The sequence below is a fragment of the Dermacentor albipictus genome, chromosome 6, assembly GCF_038994185.2.
Source record: "Dermacentor albipictus isolate Rhodes 1998 colony chromosome 6, USDA_Dalb.pri_finalv2, whole genome shotgun sequence".
In the NCBI taxonomy this organism is placed as follows: domain Eukaryota; kingdom Metazoa; phylum Arthropoda; class Arachnida; order Ixodida; family Ixodidae; genus Dermacentor; species Dermacentor albipictus.
Window position 1 is genome coordinate 142,726,904 of NC_091826.1, and position 22,457 is coordinate 142,749,360.

At 45.7% G+C, this 22,457-nt stretch overlaps 1 protein-coding gene across 12 annotated transcripts in view; it reads left to right on the forward strand.

Annotated features, from left to right (window-relative positions):
* The window catches only part of LOC139061392 (uncharacterized), a 59,961-nt gene that overhangs the window by 32,656 nt on the left and 4,848 nt on the right, over positions 1-22,457 (forward strand). For all 12 annotated transcript variants that reach the window (XR_011515431.1, XM_070541384.1, XM_070541383.1 and 9 more), the window contains one exon: positions 20,277-20,410. Coding sequence is in view for 11 of the 12 variants with exons in the window: in XM_070541384.1 (XP_070397485.1) it covers positions 20,277-20,410 (134 nt within the window). In the remaining variant the exon portion in view is untranslated. The remainder of the gene's footprint in view (positions 1-20,276; positions 20,411-22,457) is intronic.

The following is a 22,457-nucleotide window of genomic DNA, read 5'->3' on the forward strand; positions in this document are numbered from 1 at the left end:
CTTGGGCGACATCAGTGCTCCTGTTCTCCGTGGGGGTGGCAACGCCAGATCCAGCTCCTGTTGTTGTCTCGATCATAGCATTTGTGCCCGCCACCATTTTTCCTGCATCGACGCAGACCCATCGACGACCGCCTTAAGAAGTGCCTGTGAATGGTGCACTCATTGGCTTCCATACCGCATGCTTTTGGTCTGTTTACACGTGCGCTTGCTTTGTTACACACACTGCACGGCCGGCACCTTCCTGTTGGAAGCGCCACATGTGGCTTGGCGTCCCACAGGTTTTCTGGTAGCGAGGTAGCGGGCATCTAGCATTTAATAAAGGAAGCACACATAAGGTTCATGGCTATCCTTGTGGGACTGGGTGAGAACTCCCAAGTGTGTGAAGATTTCTTTAGCTTGCTAGAAAACGTTTTACACATAACAAAAGACTTCCTCGTAATCAGGCTTGTCTGCATGTGTGTCCTTGATTGGCCAACATTTCTTGGAAGGTTAGTCTGATTGGAGACATGCATCTTGTGTACGGGGCTAGTATCACAATTTTGACTAAATGGATATGCATTCAGCAGTGATAGCTCTTGATTCCTCAATTGCAACATGTGTACTAACATTGTCAGATAAGGGGCCGGTCGGAAAAATTTTTTAACTAATTATCTTTATTGGCATTCATCACACAGTTTGCTATGTTCACCACTGCTGTGAATTTTGGCGAGCAATATTTCTTGCCTTGATTCCCCAATTTTCAGTTATTTGAAAAAGCTGTCACTGAAATTTTTGAAAATGGAACTATAACAGCACAACAATACAGCCCCATATTAAGGGGCCACACACACACACACACACAGCTTTGGCTTGCAACAATATGCTTGACTTATTGCAGATATTGAAATGTATAAACACCACAAAAGTAATAAAATTGAATAAACAGCACATACACTATTGAGGTACAAAAGAAGGGTTACAAAATAAAAGATGAAATTGTGGAAACAATGCATGCACCTAGTCTGCCAGACCGGTGACCTTGCTATACGCGCCGTGCTGCAGACAGCTAGTACTGTCTACAGCCTTATAGATTAGGAACGGGTCCTCTAGCCCGTCACTGACTGCACTTGATGACAATTTTGCACTTCTGGAACGGCAGACAGCGCAAGCATGTGGAACAGTGAGCTGCCAAATGGCTGCTCACTGTCCCTTTAATGTCTGGTGTTTTCACGCTCTCATAGTTCCTTTTACAAAAATACCATACAACCCAGCCCAAATCGCAAATCTCCCAAAGTTTGTTACTGAAACGCCTGGTAAATGCTACATTTGTTTGAAATTCTCAATATGTTCTAGCATCTGTTTATCCTAATACATGTTAAAACACACAGTATATGTAGTACTAGGATATGTATTAACACTCAGTATTGTCACATTTGCTTAAGAACAGGTAGAAAGTATTTTCTAGGCACTGCTCTTTCTGTCCTTCATCGCAGCCAAATTTTAAAAAATTTCAATTTCATTTGCACTAGATACAGTACATCACAGTGAGCTATTAGCCTCGAGATCCTTGAGTGGCGCCCTCTTGCGTGTGACGTCAGGAGGGGGGGGGGGGGGGCGGACGGCGACTTGAAGTTGTCGGCTGATGTGCTCTGCTCGAGTATTGGAAATGTGACTCTACAGGTATATTCCAGGACGCTATTCCCCATGAAATCGAGCAGAGTCGCAGTTGTCACCATGCTTAGGGTGGATTGCTCCTGGCATCGCCTGCTAGTCATCAGTGTGCACATGTGTGTGTATGGTGGTGGTTTCTTGTCATTGCAGTGTCATTGTCATGGCGCAGTCATAATGATTTGTTGGCCCTTTTTTGACGATGAATTGCAGCAGTTGGCCTCCTACTGGGTCTCCGTGGCAGTACCGTGTTTGGTCGCTTGCTCCATTGGCCACAGACATTCCAATTTTGTTGCTGCCTAGCGGGCTTAGCCCATCACGAAAGACGATTGATGCCATTCTTAGGAAACTACATAGTCGCTGCGGCACATTAATGCATGCGCTGCTTTAGCGGCATTTCAGCAAAATGCCATCTGAAGCGTCCAATACAAGGGTGAACAAAATTAATGGGCAGAACAAAGCCACGTAGTCTTGTGCTGTAGTGCTGAATTTCGCAGGGAAATTTTATTTAAGCTTGATTGCTTTCACCTTGACACAGCTCGCCCCTGCATGTTAGTTGGCTCGGCATAACCGTTGTTTTTTATTGTTGCTCCTGCCATGGGTAGTAAGCACATTGCATGGGCAAGGTTCGTGTTATCACATAACAAAAACAAGTGGCAACCTTTGCTTAGACCACTGTTTTCAAAATATTTTGTTCTGTAAATGCATCATACATATTTAAAGCTAACACAAGAAAATTGATATGCTTGAGTTTGCTGGTACTTGACCGAACAAGTAGCTCAAGTACTAAACACACACCCCATTAGCACACAATAAACACACACACAAAAGCGCAATAAAGTGCTCATAGGCTTTCTGGCATTTTCTTTCTTTCTATAACATAATATTTTTATGGTACTGATAAAGTGATGTTCTCGAAGTCGTTTTTGGTAGTCATAAAGTGTGTTGAACAGATATAGTCTTATGCTAACCTAAAAAAATTAAAATTTTTTGTGTTAGAAAGTTGTAATGAGATTTATTAGCAAGAGAACAGTCGAAGGAGCATGCTTGATGATTGCGAAACATGATAGACTGCCTTGAAACTAATGTTCAAGATAAACTGCTTGTAAGTAAAAGTATTATATATTTTCTTGTTAAAAAAAGTGTCATATATGCAACACCAGGGGAATAGAATTATGTGTGGAAGCAAAAACTTGCATTCAACTACGATGCCACTTAGTATGCACGAAATTTTTTGAATGAGCCCTGCAATCATGCTTCATTTCCAGACATGTGTAGACTCTCATCTACTCATTCAGCGCGATGTGTTATGACTGAGTCACAAGTTTTAGGGCATTCCCTGCCTGCAAGGGCTGTTGTCATTGGAAAAGAAATTTATTTATATATAAAAAATGAAATCCTGGCGTTTTACATGCGAAAAACCAGTGCTGTAGTGGAGAACTTCGGAATAATTTTGACCTCCTGGTTTCTTTAACGTGTATCTAAATTGAACTATACACGAGCATATTTGCATTTCGCACCCATTGAAGTGTGGCTATGGTCAAATCAGTGACCTCGAACTTGGCAGCACAACGCCATAGTCGCACATCGGCTCGTTACATAGAAGGTACATTAAATATTTAATGTTTGTCCTCCTCCTAATGCTCGCATTAATAAATCTAACACTAGTAAAAAATACAGATAGTAATAGGAGAGTGCTCTGCTATGCGAGCAAACAATCGGAGCACAAGCAAACGAATGAAAATGAAGCTATTTTAGCAGGAGCATAGCAGACGACGAAACCCGAGTCCCCCGTCTGACGTCACCGGAGCGCCATTTACAGCGCCACCATCGGTCATGCACGAGGCTAATATACTACTTGGAAAGAGGCCCCCTGACACTGTGCTCTTAGCTGTTGTGTGGATGTGTGCAATGGAGCATTAAAAAAAAAAGGAAGATGGGTTAACTTGTGCTGGAAGCCTGTCCACCTCCATTTGCTCTGTTAGCGTTGTCCTATCACTGGGACACCTAATGGCATTTTTTTCCTGTTTGTCTCACTGTGCACATTACTATCTTCCTACGTTGCCTTAGGTGAGCGTCATTCAGTCTTTCATCTCCTGTGCAGTCGTGTGCAATATGAGCTGCAACACGGTGCCCATGCTCAAAATGCTGCCAACATACGACATAACTCACCCTTTTTACAATTACTAGTATTGATGCATCAGCATTCTTAGGGTACTTGATGCACGAGGCTGAGTATGTTTGTATGTATCTAACAGTTTTCCCTTCAACTTGGGTCACTGAGTATGCGTACATATGTGCCACTCTTCAGCAAACCTCTTTCGCGCCGACATGGATGACTATAGATGCGAGACTATGTAGGTACCACCATTCTGTGAAACTCTGGCGCCAGCTTGGAGTAGTGGGTGTGTTCCGATGGGTCTGTGCTTGTCTTTGATGCCAACTTGGGTAACTATGTATGTGCCACTGGGAATGTGCTGCTCCAGAATGAGGAAAAAATGTTTAAGGAAAATCTCTCTGATGCGGGGCCAAATCGAATAGCAGGATGCGCCGCAAATGCACTGGCTCTTCATGCTTGGGCCACTGAGCAGGTGCCACTGGGGGTTGCGGCAAGCGAAGAAGCCACACACTCGGCTCGCACTCAGAGACGAGACCAGACCACACTAGATGGTGCCTCGAAAGAAGGGGAGCCCGGCATGACGCGCACGCACCGGTGCACCATGCATTTCAGAGACCGCACATAGGCTTTGTGTCGGTGCTGCCAGATGGTGCCGAGTGCTCTTAGGGAAGTGCAAAAGAGGAATCGTTCTGTAGTACATGCCTTATACATAACTCGTTTTGACGGTGGCGATACGTTGTGTTGCTATATTGATTCAATGCTAAAGATGTTATTGGGGACACAAAATTTTTTTATTGCACCAATTTTTCATATGATGGCTCTGCCATGCAGTCTTGGGGCCCTTTTAAACATGTGGATTGTGTTGCAGCTCATAGAATTTCAATGTAAGTGTACACCTTCATTATTTGGTGATATAGTGCTTACTTACTTACTTACTTGTGAAGAGACTGGCCTACTCTATATGCTTGTGTTAAGCTAAAGATTTAGGTAAACTGTGCAAAAAGCATTACTGCATTGTAAGGATGTTTTATTACTCTGAAATACACGGCCCTATGTGTCTGATAAGAATAAAAATGCTGTAATTTCTCTGCTTCGTGATTGGTGCCACAGCTTTTATAGCCTGCATTTAAGCATGAGTGTAACTTGCAGCTGCTATTAAGAACTTTGTGGCAGATTGAAAATGCCAATTTTGAACAAGAAACATGCTCTAAAATTTAGGAACTCTATCGGTGTACTGTCAACTTTGCTGACATAGGGATTGTACTGGGCATAACGACATGTACAGGGCCTACAGCTGGCTTTCTGTCGCTGATTTTGATGTGGCACAAGGTTTTGTACCAATTGTAAAGGTTTACACTTAAGAAAGTGTGGGCACATTTTATTGTGCTTTCAACTATCCTTTTGTGTAAGCGATGTGCTACCAAGTTTCAGGTTGTGTCCTGCATAATGTTTATTATGAGTGTCAAGCCATCATGTTTTGCTTTTGTACTGGTATTCTGTTTACTTCAGGTTTTGCTTTTTGTTTGCTTAGCTGTTAGGTGGTAGTGTTTGGTGTTAGTCGTTGCTGATGCTAATACTTTTAACATATATACAATGCTGTTTTTCCACGGTATTTCTGTGGTATTGCACACGATAAGCTGAGCCACTATTTAATTTTATTCCTTGCATTTATATTATGTTATATGCTCTCTGTATGAGTACCCAAAATAACTAGTGGGTGTCAACAGTGTTCTTGTGTTGTGTTAGCACATGTTACTACTGGGCCCATCAAGCTGCTTTGGTTATTCTAACCCCCTGTGTGAACTGCGACATCGAATATGCACTAACTGTGTCACAGTGTATGTTGTTTTGAATTTAGTTGCATAGGTGGTGATGTTTCTGATTGTGTGCACTATAAAATGATTTCATATGACACCTGTAAGAACATGATAGAAAAATTAATGTTGTGAGAGTGTGTATGGTCTGCAGCTTTGCGGTGTTCATCAAGGTGCACCTTTGTTTTTGTGCATCTAGACTGCTGCACCAACAAAAATGTCTGAGCAAGCAAATGGACAAAACATACATCTAATGCTTGCAACGACTGATATTATGAAAGATAAAAAATCGGCATGAAACACGTCACAGACGTCATGTTGATCTACTGCTGTTTAACATAAATCTATGTGAAACCAACATTTGGCTTGTGTTTTGTTGTGGCTTTGCAATGTGTAAAATGACGCCACGAAGCTGGCGCCAAGTTTGTGCACTTGGTTGCTGCAGCTATTCCAGTGAAAAGCGGTAATCGGCAGAGTTGTCGCATGTGCTGCCACTTGCGGTGTGTGCTGGTGGCTGTGTCAGTGGCTGTCGCGCAAGCTGCTGCTCCTAACATGAAGCACAGAATTGCTGCCTCTCGCTATGCTCCATTTCATTTACAGTTGACCTCCGTTTATTCAACCCTGATGGGACTGACGAAATTGCTTGAGTGATCCGGCAGCTCAATTTAAACAAGGTTAAAAAAGAAACACCAGAACACACCACCGATTACTTTGGCAGCATGTGCCCGATTCTAACTAGCCCCCGAATAAAATGCATGCTCTCTTGCTATGTTTCCAAAGCAGTAAACTAACGCAGAAATAAGAACGAAACTCCCGAACAAAGTAGAAATGTTAGTGCTCACCCAATTTCTTACCTAAGCTCAGCTTTGCCACCCATTTTTTTTATATGGTCAGCTTCAGCTTTAACATCCGTGTTGTGCAGCAAAGCATGTGAGCATTGTGAAGGTGGTTTTCGTCTTTTGTCCTACTGTACTGCGCAGGCAATTTCTTGCCCAATATTCATTTAAAAAAGAAAGGCGTGTATTAGAATACAGTAAATAATCAACTCAAACATTGTGGGCTGCACATATTGCTTGAAAATCTTCCTAGAGCGGGCCAAAAATAAGTGTTTTTGATGAGAGGTGATGTTTGTTCAACGAAATCATTGTCCTGTAAGCTCTGCCGATACAGATGCTACCACTAAGGGGGTCGCTATCAGAGCCACCATAGGGGTTCAGGTGTGCATGCGTGCTGACTGGTCAAATTTAAATTATCCGGCAAAGGCCAACTTTAGGATCGCAATAACGAAAGTTTGATGACAGCCAGGACCTTCAGCCAGGATTGAATAAACTGAAAAAATCAAATTAACCAGAGTTGAATTAACAGAAGTATACTGTACTGTGCTTAGCCAAAGTTTAGAGTAGGTTCATTTATATTAGCTTATTGTATGTCTAAACTAGTTGTCTGCAGCTGTTTTACCGAAAAGAAATGCGCTAAGCTCACAGCCATGGATTTTGAGTGTTTAAAATTTTTTATATTGCAGCTTGTATCTCATTGAAGCACAGGTAATTTTACAAGAAATGCAAGATGTAATAATTGACATTCTGTACTGTATGTTTCCATCATTCTGCATTCTGCAAGCACTATCTTATCCGTGACCTTCACATAGCTGCATTTTAGAGGCAAAAGATAATTACAGTTTTCTTAGCATTTGCTCTTGGCATCATAAATGTCAATACTTCTTATTTTCATCACATAAATATGTTGTACACCTCACGAGTTCGTGTAATTAGACTGAAGTTGAATGCTTTACTTGTTAAACATAAGATTGGAAAATAGTCAATATTTTCATGGACATACATCAACTTGCCTTTTGTAGTTCTTGAAAGTTTATGTAACACTTATTTGTGTGTTGAACATGCGTTGTCAGTCCCCTTGGGTATGTTGTTTATGTTTACACATTGAGTAATGCACAACCTTAACAGTTGCATCGAGTAAAGGTGCCTTAGAGCATCTCAGACATGTATTTATGTGCTCATTATTTTGTGTGTACTTTGTGCTAAATAGTATTTAGGTGCATAGCTTTATATGACAACTGCACTAGACAACAGTGATTACGATTATTGGTAAACCAATTCACATGTTGATGCATATTGTGACGAATGTTTCCTATGCTTAGTGCCAGTAGAAGTACTGCTACTAACATCTTGTAACACTGCTTCATTGGTAACATGATAAAAGCTATGTAATACAACACTGATATCTTGCATACGTCCATGACTGTCTTATTTCATATGGTGGGGAAGGTGTATTTTCCCGCTGTGTGATTGTTGTCACCAGCTATACATGTCTTTAAAGTGTCTTTCTTCTCCAAAACAAAACTCAATTCAAGTAATCTCAGCCTACTGCTGAGCTGCCGTGTTCTGGGCTCCTATGAACCAGTAATAAAGAGTAGCATATTGTTCTGAAAGAGTTAATGAGATCTCTGAAATACACCGTATGGCAACTTTATTTGAAATATCTTCATGCATTGTGCACAGGTAGCAAAATAGTCAAATTTTTGCCCAGGAAAATAGTAGGGGCAATGACGGGACACACAAATGCCTGCGTGATGTCTTGCCATTGTGTTCGAAAATAGTACAACTCTTTTTAAAGAGAATGTATGCACGGGAATCAGACAAACACTCTGTAGGCAATGATAACAATGAAGGCTTCCAGCGATTATCGAATTGAATCCCTGTGCTTGTGTATATAAGATATTTATACATGCATCATATACATACCAGAGTGGCCAGCTGTGCTTGAGTCAGTTTGGAGAATGTACGACAGCATTCGCAGGATGCTTACAAATTGATTACGATGATCCCACCTCACCATTAAAGCGACAAAATTGTGCAAATGTTTCATTACAGAACGTTGTGCATGTTACACAAGAGCAATGGTAAAAGTGCTTCTTTTGAAGTGAAAGCTTTCACTGGCCTAAATAAAAACATGGCAATATCCTATGGCTTTCCTTTAACAGACAGTAAGCATAGACCAGCGTTGTATCCTAAACTCAAAAAATCTTTTATTCGCTCTTGTACGAGGGTTCCACACAACAGGTAACAATCGCAAGACAACCTGGTGCATGTAGAAGAATGCATTTGCTGGAGTGAAGAGAGGCATTTGCATTGCTTTTGACATCAACTGTCACTGTGTCACAGCTCTGGAAGTCGTCGTGTTACGTCTCCGTGTCGTGCATGTGTCGTTCACAAATGATTTATTTTCTTTCACCATTTGCAGGCACTTGCATCTCTTGAGGTAGATTGCCTCAAAAGGCAGACATTACTTGTGTGATAAATTACTATTAGTATATATTGACGCAAGGTGTCACGAGTCAGCGCTGAGAAAGAAGTTGGGGCTGCAACGCACGCTCGGCAAGAGGTGGGCGCTGAAGAAGTAGAAGCTGAGGACGCTGGCCTGAGTTATTGCATGCCTTCTTGTCTGCCTCATCGATGCCGGGTACATCTTCCATTGTTTTTTCGTGACAGAACTGGTGGAGGTGCGGGGTACGGTTCATCCGATGCCACAAACCCCTCCTGGTAGCAGGAGTATCAGTCCTCTACTGGTGAACACACCTGTTCACCGGGCAAGCAGGAGAATCCGAGGGTTGCCTCTGGAGCTTGATCATCTCTCCCCAACAACATCAACGCCCCCACACACCCGTATGGAAGGAACGTCGACGTCTCTACCGACCATTAGGCAAGTTACGGCCACAACGGCAACTTCAGTATCTGCTGCAGAATCTCCGAGTGCCGAAAGTGTTCCACGGGGATACCTTCGAGGATGTAGAAGACTGGTTAGCCCAGTTTGAGCGCGTTGCCGAGATAAACGAATGGAGCGACGCGACAAAGTTAAGGAACGTCTACTTCAGCTTGGAGGACGGTGCCCGCACTTGGTACGAGGACCGAGAAGGGCTCGTCAAATTGTGGCTCTAGTTCCGTCGTGCCTTGCTGGAGACCTACATCAATGCTGATCGCCGCGAATGAGCCGAACGGGCGCTCCAATCCCGCATTCATCTGCCGAAAGAGAGCGTGACGTCGTACATTGAGGATTGATGCGCCTCTTCCGTCGGGTGGACGAGGAAAAGAAGCTGCGCCATCTAATACGGGGAGTTAAGGAACAGCTATTTGCTGGCCTTGTTCAAAGCCCGCTGAAGACCGTGGCTGAATTCTTAACCAAAGCCACCATGATGGAAAAGATGTTACACCAGTGCTCAGCTCTCTATGAAAGGCAATTGAACACAACTTTACCTTCGGACCAGCGCTCAGCTCCATATGACAGGCACGCGAACACTGCTTCACCGATGGATGCGATTGCCTTTGAAAACGTGGACGTTCTCTGAGACCTCATCCACTCTGTGGTGCGTCACGAGCTTCAACGGCTCACCTGCCCACCTCAGCCCACGCTAGGTTCCTTTTCTGCCCTTGTGAGGAATGAAGTGCAGCAAGCAGTCCAAGGTCCCATTCCAAGCAGCAATGCGCCACCTCTGACAGCATAGAATCAGCGGCCGTGGTATTCAGAAGTTTTGAGGCGAGTCCCTGTCCCTGCTCTGACCCATTTCGACCCCGCCACGTCTTCCGCCATGTCATACGCCCTGCTGCTCCCATCAGTGCAACCGATCCAACGTATGGAGGATCAGCGCCTGCTCGAAAGGAAACCTGACATCTGGCATACCCCGGACAGAAGGCCTCTGTGCTATCACTGTGGAGAAGCCGGTCACGTATACCACGAATGCCCATACCGCCACCTCGGACTGCAAGGTTTTGCCGCAGATTCACCAAGTCCCAGATATGGCGAAAGGCCTAGGGCGATTGAAGAATACCTGAACCAGCAGAGTATGTCACCTTTCCCGCGGCGGCAGTCACGCTCGCCGTCCCCTAGGTGTTCTTCCCCAGCTCCTAGAAGTCCTCCAACGGCAGCGCAGGGACGATCGCCCCGCCCTCACCGGGAAAACTAAGAACAGCGACCTTTGGGGGCGAGGCCGCTGATAATCGCCCCTCCGAAGACTTCCCATCGACGCGAGCAAGGTCGATTCCGCACGATTCAATGACGACAGCAGCCGAACTCAGCGACAGACTCTCGCTAGACATACCTGTTGTGCTCGATGGCCGGCACGTTAGTGCTTTATTGGACACGGGGGCCAACTACTCAATCTTGTGCGGAAAACTAGTGACAGAACTTAGAAAAGTTATCATGCCTTGGTCTGGAACGCAAATTCGTACTGCTGGTGGGCATATCGCAACACCATTGGGCATGTGCACGGTCAGAGTATAAATTCGTGGGTCCACGTTTCCAGCCAGCTGCCTTATACACCGCGATTGTTCTCGGGACCTCATTTTGGGCGTCAACTTCCTGCGAGAGTATGATGCCATTATAGACCTCCGGGAGCGCACAGTAACTTTTTCGACAGAAAGAGCAGCGAACAGCCGCAACAATTGCCGACATAACGTGCTTCGGGTTTACGCCGTCAATGCAAGTGTACCACCACCCGCAAGTGTCCTGGTAATGGTCGTATGCGACGATCTGCGTGACAGCGAAGCTGTTGCAGAGGGCAAGTCCTCTCTTATGCTGACTCATGGTGTATGTGCAGCCCGCAGTCTCATTATGCTTCGAGGTGGACTTTCGGCGCTCCTCGTGACGAATTTCAGCCAGGAACATCGGCACCTATTTCGTCGTACTACTATTGCTTTCGCTGAGCCCATTGCCGACGTTGCTGAATGCTTTGCATCTATGACGAAGGAGAACCCAGCTCAGCCACTCAGCAATATCGACATCAATTCAGACCTTTCGGAGGAAAAAGAGAAAGCGCTGCCTGAGTTGCTCCTTCGGTTCAAGGAGTGCTTCGCATCTTCTTCTAAGGTAAGCCAGACGCCCATCACGAGACACTGAATAATCATGCATGACGACTCTCGTCCCATACGACAACTGCCTTATCGCATATCGGCGAAAGAGCGCAATGTGATTAATGAACAAGTGAAAGAAATGCTTGACGATGACGTCATACAACCATCCCAAAGCCCTTGGTCGTCGCCGGTGGTCCTCGTCAAAAGAAAGACGGAATGCTTAGGTTCTGCGTTGGCTATAGAAAGTTGAATAACGTCACAAAAAGAGACGTTTTACCCGCTTCCGTGGATCGATGGTTTGTTGGATCGACTGCAGTGAACCAGGTATTTTTCATCCATAGATCTGAAGAGCAGATAGTGGCAAATCGAAGTTGATGAGCGAGATCGCGAAAAACTGCCTTTTTTACCCTGGATGGACTGTACAATTTTAAAGTAGTTCCATTTGGCCTGTGTTCTGCACCGGCCACATCCCAGCGAATGATGGACACTGTTCTGACGGGTCTGAAGTGGCACAGCTGTTTAGTATACTTAGATGATGTCGTCGTGTTTGCGGTGACCTTCGAAGAACATCTGAAGCGTTCAGAGGCGGTACTTGAGGCGCTCCGCTCCGCTAATCTCACACTAAAACCAGAAAAGTGTCACTTCGGCTACGAAGAGCTGAAGTTTCTCGGGCATGTCAGGAATGCCGACGGCGTCCAGCTTGACTCAGACAAAACATCTGCTGTTGCTGCTTTTCTGACTCCTCGTGACAAGAAAGCAGTATGCCGCTTTCTCGGTCTGTATGTGTACTATTGTTGCTTCATCGCTAATTTCTCGCTCGTCGCCAAACCACTCATACGCCTCACGCGACAAGACACACCCTTCGTTTGGACGGATGAACAGGACGCAGCTTTCCCCGAGTTACGGCAACGCCTGCAGGAATCGCCCGTCCTCGCTCACTTTAACGAGGACGCTGACACCGAGGTGCATACCGATGCAAGCAACATCGGTCTTGGCGCTGTACTCGTTCAGCACTAGGAAGGCGTCGAGCGAGTCATCGCTTACGCCAGTCACACCATTTCACGCACCGAAATCAATTACTCCAACTCCGAGAAAGCGTGTCTAGCGGTTGTGGTGGCCATCATGAAATTTCGGCCTTATCTCTACGGTCGCCCTTTCAAGGTGGTGACAGACCGCCATTCCCTGTGTTGGTTAGCCAACTTACGAGACCCATCCGGGCGACTTGCTCGATGGAGTCTCCGTCTGCAGGAGTTCGATGTTACCATCGTCTACAAACCGGGCCGCAAACACGAAGATGGGGACGCGTTGTCGCGTGCTCCCGTCAAAACTTGCAATAAGGACATGGACGAAGACAGCACATTCCTTGGGGCCCTCACCGCATCGGACTTGATCACACGGCAGCACGAGGATGCCGACATACGCCCTCTCATCGATCACCTGGAAGGCAAGAATGCTACAATCCCACGACACATTTCTCGCAGTCTTGACCTTCTGCCTCTGAAATGATGTCCTCTGCAAGAAGAACTCGAGTGCCAGCGACAAAGAGTATCTATTGGTCGTACCTGCCACCCTCCGTGATGACATTCTTCTAGCCTGCCATGATGAGCCCCCGTCTGGACACTTGGGATTTTCACGCACTCTTGCCAGACGTACTACTGGCCCAGACTTTCTACCACGGTGAAGCGTTGCGTGCAAAGCTGCCGTGAGTGTCAACGCAGGAAATCGCCATCTTTGAAGCCCGGGGGGGTTACTCCAACCCATCGCACCACCTAGCGTTCCATCATCGTCATGGACTTTCTGGGACCCTTTCCCTTGTCAGCCAGCGGAGACAAGTGGATTATAGTCGCCACGGACTATCTAACACGCTACGCCAAGATGAAAGCTGTACAACATGCCACGGCCTACGAAGTTGCCCAGTTCTTTATCGATCACATAGTCCTCAGACATGGTGCCCCATCACATGTCATCACCGACAGAGGCACTGCCTTTACAGCCCAACTGATAGAGGACATATTTGAGCTGAGCTATACACAGCATTGCAAGGCGACTGCCTATCATCCGCAGATCAACGGACTGACGGAGTGGCTAAACAAAACCATTGCTGACATGCTGTCTATGTATGTGGACATCCAGCATAAAACATGGGATCAAGTCCTGCCGTATGTTACATTCGCGTACAACACCGCCATTCAGGAAACCACACGATTCACACTGTTCCCTCTTGTCTACGGGCACGAGGTCCAGACCACGCTAGACGCTACGCTCCCGCACGACGCATCACTTACTTCCGACGCCTAGCAACTTACTCAACACGCAGAGGAAGCTCGTCAACTTGTGCTCATCACGAAGCAGCAGAGTACAGACGCACGACGCTATAACCTTCGACATCGGCAAGTTGAGTACCAGCCAGGTGACCAAGTCTGGGTGTGGACTCCAGTCCATCACCAGGGGTTGTCTGAAAAGCTCCTTAGTAGATACTTTGGACCCTACAAAGTGATATGCCGAGCTAGTGAAGTGAACTATGAGGTCATTCCCGATGGTGCCGCGTCGCCTCGGTGTCGACAGCACCACTCAGAGATAGTGCATGTTATTCGCCTCAAGCCGTATTTCGCGCGTTAAGGCAGTGCCAATCCGACCTCATACGACTTCCACACTTCTACTTTCTAGTTTAGTAAGCATCGGGTCGATGCCTTTCGTTTGGCGGGGGAATAATGCCACTAGGTGTCGCGAGTCAGCGCTGAGAAAGAAGTTGGGGCTGGAACGTGCGCTCAGCAAGAGGTGGGTGCGGAAGAAGAAGTAGAAGCTGAGGATGCCGGCTTGAGTTATTGCACGCCATCTTGTACAACTGTCTGCCTCGCCGACGCCGGGCACATCTTTCATTGTCTTTTCGTGACAATATATAGTGAGTATTTGTGCATAACTTTGATTACCTTTCTGCCGCCTTCAGCAGAACTTGTGAGACTTAGCAACAGTTTGAGTTCATCCATCCCCAATATCTGCTACAGGATGTGTTGTTATTTTTGACCTTTTTTGTTGAATATTTGTGATAATTATGTTTCAACATGTTTAGAATTTATTCCTACAGACAGTCTGTTCACGACATGCCAGAGGCTAAAGACTGAAATTGTTTGACGAAGGTCTCTGACCTTTATTGGTTAGATAAGGGGAAAGTCACAAACAAAAACGTAACCATAATTTCTCCACGCTAACAAAACATTACTTCTCATATTGAAAGACATTTCAGAAAATATAAACAGGAAAACACATTATTTTCTACAATGACTACAACTTTCCTAGATTTAAATTAGTTAAGCCAACATTGCTGTGTCTTGTCTATTTGGTTCAAGTTCCTTATTTGCACTGTAGAATAGAAGCAACAGCCTATTCGTCATACCTACTGTGAGTGATAGGTTGTATTGGGACGAAATTTTTGTGTTAATAACTAAATTTCTATCAAATAATGAATGACAAGCTTCATGAAATTTAATTCAAGTAATTTCACTGCAAGATTAATTATGAGTAGTTTATCAAGTTACTAATGTAGTGATAGCGTGGTTCCAACAATTAGATTTTTGTGAAGCCAGGTACATTGTACCGGAAGAAAAATCTAGGCATAAGAAATTATTGCATAAAGTAAACTGAAAATGTCCTTGCTGATATTGACATGTGAACTCGTTTATCTTTTATGGCTGATTGCTTTTAACGTCTAAGAAATGCTATCGCTCAGCACAGGACGCATCTACATATATCGGAAGTTTCTAGAATGTTATTGATGTTTCTATCCACTGTCTGTTGTTGCCGAACCTTGTGTAATCTGATTGCATGTATGCATGACGCAAATGGTGTAGAAGATAAACGAGTTCACGTGTCAATAATTGACACGTGAACTCGTTTATTTTTTACGAGTGAGCGCTTTTAACGCCTAAGAAATGTTATCGCTCAGTGCAGGACGTGTTTACATGTATCAGAAGTTTCTAGAATGTTATTGATGCTTCTATCCACTGTCTGTTGTCGATGGGCTGCAGGTCGGGGTGGACTCCAGATTTGCTGATGACGTGGCCTAGAAACAGAAGCTCATCGTAAGCAAAGCGGCACTTTTCCACTTTCAGAGTGAGCCCTGATGACTTGATGACCTGAAGTCGAAGTCCATAACGCTGTCGGAAGATCAAGCTATACCACCAAAGAGCCCTCGTAGTCACCACGCCTTGAGTGTGCTCGAAGATCAAGTGAGCATCCCGCCTCGCTCCAGCATTATTTCGGTCACCACCGAAACACCCGCTTACGTAGAAGCGTCATCGAAGGCAACCAATGCCTACTGCTCGACCGTGAAATTTGCATTGCAAGAGGGATCGCTCGACTGCGCGGACGAAACATGAAAGCGTTGCTGACAAACTTCAGCCAAGAGTTCAAGCACATCAACAAGGGCACGACGATCGCATGCATCGAGGAAATTCTGGAGACCAGCAATGCGCTTGTCCTTGGATTCTACCGCATTGACATGTCATGTGAACTCGTTTATCTTTTACGGGTAAGCGCTTTTAACATCTAAGAAATGTTATTGCTCAGCGCAGGATGCGGCTACATGTATTGGAAGTTTCTAGAATGTTATTGATGCTTCTATCCACTGTCTGTTGTTGCTGAAACTTGTGTAATCTGATTGCATGTATGCACGACGCGAATGGTGTAGAACTTTGTGGAAGGCACGTGGGTCCCAGCGGTTACTCTGGAGCATTTGATGACTGATCTGTAAAAGGCAATGCGCTTTACCCGCTGATCAGATTTTGACGATCGCCGACTGTGTTCGTTGTTGTCGCCATTCTTTAAGTGTAGCCTGTACTTGTGGGTACAGGTTTGCCCAATAAAAGTTAGTTTCGTCTTGCACAGTATTGCTACTGTGTTTTTCATACATCACTCCACGTGACATCTAGTGGAGGTGCTTTTCGTTCATGTACCGGATGCCCCCAACAAGCCATGATCCAAGCCCGGACCGCATTTCAAGAACTGAAATGACGCATGCAGTTGCCGCGAGTACTTGCACATTTCGATGAGGTTGCCGATTCCGAAATCCACACTGACCCCAGTAGCCTGGGCCTTGGTGCTGTCCTAGTCCAGAGGAAAGACGGACTTGAACGGGTGATATTTTATGATAGCCAGTCACTGTCAAAAGTGGAAGGCAGTTCTTCTACGACTGAAAAGGAATGCCTCGCCATCATTTGGGCTGCAGCAAAATTCCGCCCTTACCTATATGGCAGGCCATTCAAAGTGGTCAGCGACCATCACGCATTGTGTTGGCTAGTTAACTTAAAGGACCCTTCAGCACGGCTGGTGCGGTGGAGCCTCAGACTGCAAGAATGTGATGTCATGGTAATCTGCAAGTCCGGACGAAAACACTCTGATGCCGACTGCCTATCACGTGCCCCCATCGATCCCCTGTCGCAAGACGACAAGCACGACGACGCCTTCCTTGGAATAATAAGCTTGGAAGATTTCACTAAACAGCAACGAGCAGACCCGGAGCTAAAAGCCCTCACCAAGTATTTAGAAGGAAACACCGACGTTGTCCCTCGGGCATTTAAGCGTGGATTGTCTTCGTTCACGCTACAAAACAATCTGCTCATAAAGAAAAACTTCTCACCAGTTCGCGCCAACTACTTTCTTGTTCCGTCAGCGCTGCGTCCAGAATTACTGTACGCCCTACATGACGATCCAACCGCTGGGCACCTCGGATTCTCCCGGACACTGTCGAGGATACAGGAAAGGTATTACTGGCCGCATCTGACTGCCGACGTCGCCCATTACGTCAAGACATGCCGAGACTGTCAGCGATGCAAGAGACCACCGACAAGGCCAGCAGGATTACTACAGCCGATCGAACCTCCTTGACAACCATTTCAGCAAATCGAGACGGATTTGTTGGGACCGTTTCCGACGTCAACATCTGGAAATAAGTGGATCATCGTGGCGACGGACTATCTCACTCGCTTCACTGAAACTAAAGCTCTACCGAAAGGAAGCGCAGCCGAAGGGGCAAAATTTTTCGTTGAGAACATCCTGCTGCAACATGGTGCGCCAGAGGTCCTCATCAATGATGGAGGAACGGCCTTTACAGCAGAGCTCACCCAAGCCATTCTGCAATAAAGCCAGACAAGCCACAGGAGGACAACTGCCTACCACCCGCAGCCGAATGGTCTCACGAAGTGCCTGAACAAAACCCTCGCCGACGTGCTAGCAATGTACGTCGACGTTGAGCACAAAATGTGGGATGCGGTCCTGCCGCATGTAACCTTTGCTTACAACATGGTGGTGCAAGAAAAAACATAGATCATGCCGTTCAATCTGGTTTACAGCAGGGATCCGATAACTACTCTAGACGCCATGCTGCCGCACGTCTGCGACGAAGAGAATCTTGATGTCGCCACCTATCTCTAGCGCGCCAAAGAAGACCGACAGCCGACGCTACAACCTTCAACGACGCTATGTCGAGTACCAGCTGGGCAACCGTGTTTGGGTTTGGACCCCTATACACTGACGAGGAATGAGTGAGAATCTTTTACGCCGCTATTTCGGACCGTACAGGATCATCTAACTCATTGGCGCACTCGACTATGAGGTCGTGCAAGATGGCATTTCGCTATCACAGCGGCGCCGCTCACGACCTGAAGTAGTTCATTTTGTGCGACTTAAGCCGTCCCACAAGCGCTAATGAACTTTGGGGACGTCGCATAGCTGAACTTTGGACTTTTTTCCGATTGTGTCACCTTCGGCTTTGTTTCTTGTTGTTTTGTTACTTTGTTTAACAAGTGACCTTTTGTGTTTCACTCTCCTGTTATGTTTGTAGCATCGGGACGGTGCCTTTTGAGAGGGGGGAATTGACACGTGAACTCGTTTATTTTTTACGAGTGAGCACTTTTAACGTCTAAGAAATGTTATCGCTCAGCGGAGGACACGTCTACATTTATTGGAAGTTTCTAGAATATTATCGATGCATCTATCCCCTGCCGAACCTTGTGTGACCTGATTGCATGTGCGCGCGACGCGAATGGTGTAGAACTTTGTGGAAGGCACGCAGGTCCCAGCGTTTACTCTGGAACATTCGACGACTAATCTATAAAAGGTGACGCGCTTTACCTGCTGATCAGATTTTGACGATCTGAATGGCGACAATGGTGTTCACCATTGTCGCCATTCTTTAAGTGTAGCCTGTATTTGTGGGCACAGGTTCGCCCAATAAAAATTAGTTTAATCTTTCACAGTATCTTTCACAGTATTCTTCATACGTCACTCCATGTGACAATATCAGCACATAACAAATTAATTCTTATACTGAATATTCAATATAATCAAAGTGTTTTCATGTCAGATGCAGCACAGTTATAGCATTTGACTATATATTGAAGCAGGTTTTTGTGAAACATGGTCCCTTGCAAAATGCACACTGCTGTTCATGAATGCCTGTTCATGTATGCCTTTTTGCATACCATGGCCAATTAAATGAAAAGAAAGCTGTTAGGAATTGTAAAATAAATTGCATGGTAAAATCAAATTAGTAGTATGCATGATGTAGTGGATGAAGGTGTCAGTTTATTCTCTAAATCACACCCACTTAGGAATGAAGTTGAACTTTTGGGTCCAGGAAATATTGTCCAAGAATCTTTCAGAAGTGATCACTCTTGTGTGGTCCTTGAAAGACTTCAAAGTGCAAATGGTGGCACAGCAGCACAGGTATTAGAATTTTCAATGAACTGTTTCATGGCTTGCCTCATCAAAAGCTTGAGACGCGAGCCTCTGTTGTAGTCCTCTATGTTATGGCTGTGCAGGCATAATTGTGTGCCACACAATTTCTTGAAGCACTTCTGGGAGTGCTTACTCCACAGTCCTTCTTTATGATGTTTGTCGTAAAGGTCGCACATCACTTTTTTTTTTGTGCTCACGAGGGTTTTGATGGAAATTTAGGGTGCAGGCTCCTTTCCCAAGCCTGTGAACCCTGAAGGGAGCCAGGGCGGGATACGTACTTGTGGCCATTTGAGAACCAGTGGGTGCCCGATGGCGGTGGGAATCCAGCCGCAGCCGAGTGCTGACACTGCCTCGTCAGAGCTGGCACACTGTTTTGCATAGTTTTTTTTTTAACTGTGCAATGTTTAGAGCAGTTTGGACAAATTTGTAATGACTGCTGCTTTATGCAGTGGGCTTCTTCGTCCATGGCATCAATACCATTTTAGGAATTTCATAATATAAACCAACTTTTAGTGGTATAGTCTTAATTCCATACTCTTTTCAAGCAGGAGCACACAGTACTGTGCAATGGCTTGTGTTTACTCCATGCCCAAAACACTTGGGAGTGATTGAATTGCAGTGTTTGAGCATGGGTTTTCCTCATGAGCCACAAAATACTTGTTCTTGCCATGTTAATCTAAAAGCACTGAACAGGTCTGCATTGTTCTAATCTCAAAAATAACAGCCATTCAACAGACCCTGCTTCAAAGTCTGTTCGATAAGAGGACAGCAGTTTGGTGTGCTACCTTTCTTGTCTTTACTTTTAGCACGGAAGAATTTCTTCATGGACAGGTTTACACATATATGTGTGACCATGTTTATAATGTGCACTCCATCCTGCATCCTGATGAAAAACTATCAAGATAGTCGCACAAAGCCAGAAAGACTTTGTTTATGCAAATTTGTTTACATAGTACCAATCGTTTGCATAACACAATTGAACTGAAGACAGGTGATGCACAGGGACACTAGAGCCAGATATATCTCCTAGCCATATGGCCAGTACCGAGCACATCCTGGGGAGGTGTGCTGAAGCCATGGTGTGTTCTGGATACGCAGGCCCACCACCCAAGAGCAGCAGCAAGCCGCCAGTTCCGATGTGGCTTCTCAACGGTGTACAAGTGCAGCCTGATTGTACACCTGTGCACCTACGCAAGCAAGTGGCCTCCCCAATGTCGCCTCTGCTCACACTGGCAAGCTCCACCTCTCTGCAGATGCACACTAGAAGAGTGTTATTTCCTGTGCTCGCACAGCTTCACGCAGTGCGCCACACTTACCGCCACCCAGGCAGCCACAGTGGTTGTCGCTGCAGTGTTGTGCACTCCTATTCAGCCTTGGCCTGAAGAACCTGGGGCGTGTGGCACACACTGCTTCTCTGATTCTTGGTAGAGCAGTGGATGCGTTCCCTTTCATGTGTTTCAACGTATAGTGACAGAAACCTTTGTGTTAGCTGTTATGGCAAATTCTGCACTTGTGCGTTTCACACTTGTTTCACACTTGTGCGTTTTGTGCTGTAATGTAGGAACACATGCCACGAGCTGTTGCTGGAAGCAGCTCCTCTATTGCTAGCAATTAGAGCGAGTGCTCGTACACACGCTTAGAGCATTGTTGCATGGATTATGGTAGCACCTATGCAACTCTCGTTGCAGAGGCTCGTATAATGCCAATTCTTTAGGACATCTTTTTTTTTCATTGTTTTCACTCGAAGCAGGGGATAGTGACGTAGATGTGAGTAGTCAGTGTATTCAGCCACTCCTTTTGGCTACACCCTGGCACAGTACGCCTCCTTTAACAATGATGCCCTTGCAGCATGTTCTGTCAGAATTCTTGGCAGTTGTACAACTTGAACTGTAGCTTGCGCAGCATAGGCCTAGTGTGTCGCCATGGCCCACCACATGTATTTCTGTTGCCACCTCGGTGTCTTAAATGGAAACTACATAGCTGCATGATAACAGGTGCGCGTTGCTTGGCCTTATGCACTGCAGAATATTTGAATAGCATGAAGCTCGGTGTGCAGCAGAGATTTGTCTGCAGGCAGCATTACTGGCAACATGAAAGGAAACATTTTTTTTGAGTAGATAAAGCGGCAGTGGCACCTGCTTAGTGTAACCTGCTTCTTGCTTTCACGGAGCACAGACTGTAAGCCAAGTTATACCCCTGTCACACTGGAGGATTTAATGTGACTACATTCAAATAATATGACCAAGTGGACAAAAAGATGACCACGGACCGAATCCACATGGTTCCCACCTTCGGCAAGTTATTTCTTCATCCAGTTTCATTTCCCTTTACCAGATTTATTTCTCCTTTGAAATTAAACATAACAATTACCTTCCCCTGTGTTTTCTGTTACTTCCTTCTCTGCCACTTGGCATGGTTGTGATTACCAAAAAAAGAAAATCCCCCTCCATTTCCCTTACTTTTTCCGCTAATTACCAACAAATGATGTTTGATTGACTACTACACAGGGACACTTATGTTGAATTCCAATGGCGGAGTCGGAGCAGCCGACGGACTCCGCGAGTGAGCATTCGACTCTGGCGCAGAGCGACGCCTCCAGATCCGCGAGTGGAACACAACCTGCGCCGCCGGAGCAAGGCGGAAGCGAAAGTTCTATCACCGAGTTACCCAGGATACCTTGCGTGTTGTCGTTTCCTTCCGCTGTTTGCTCCTAGCACCGCCGCACCGGTGACTTGTCTCTTCAGCGCCGTTCACCTGTTTTTTTTTTTTAAAGTGCGGAATGGATACCTTGCCAAGCGTGCAGCAGCTTTTGCTTCCTCGCGAGTCGTGACCGGTGGCGCCTCCCAGCAGACAAGCGTGGTAAAGGAAATACGTCACGCAGAGTTCCGGTCCACTCCGCCGATTTTGGCGGAGCATCTTTTTCTGCTCCACGGAGTGACTCCCGCTCTGAATCCCCTCCGACTCTCTCATTGGAACACTTTACTCCCGCCCTCACTCTGCCATTGGAACAAACTTGCTCCGAAACGAGCAGAAAAACTTGCTCCGACTCCTCCATTGGAGTTCAACATTAATGTCACTCAAAGTGAATATGCACCCCAGAGATACAGCAGAACAAGATGGGTGTTTATAATTTGAAGACTGTGCTTAGCAAAAGTTGTCAATTTTTGCATCCTTTAAAGTTTCTTCTACCAGTTTGTTTTCTCCATTCTTTTTTCTTCTTTTTTTCGCATCTTCAAGCAGCATATCTTCTTATTTTCGGTGCTCCTGGAAAATGGGCTT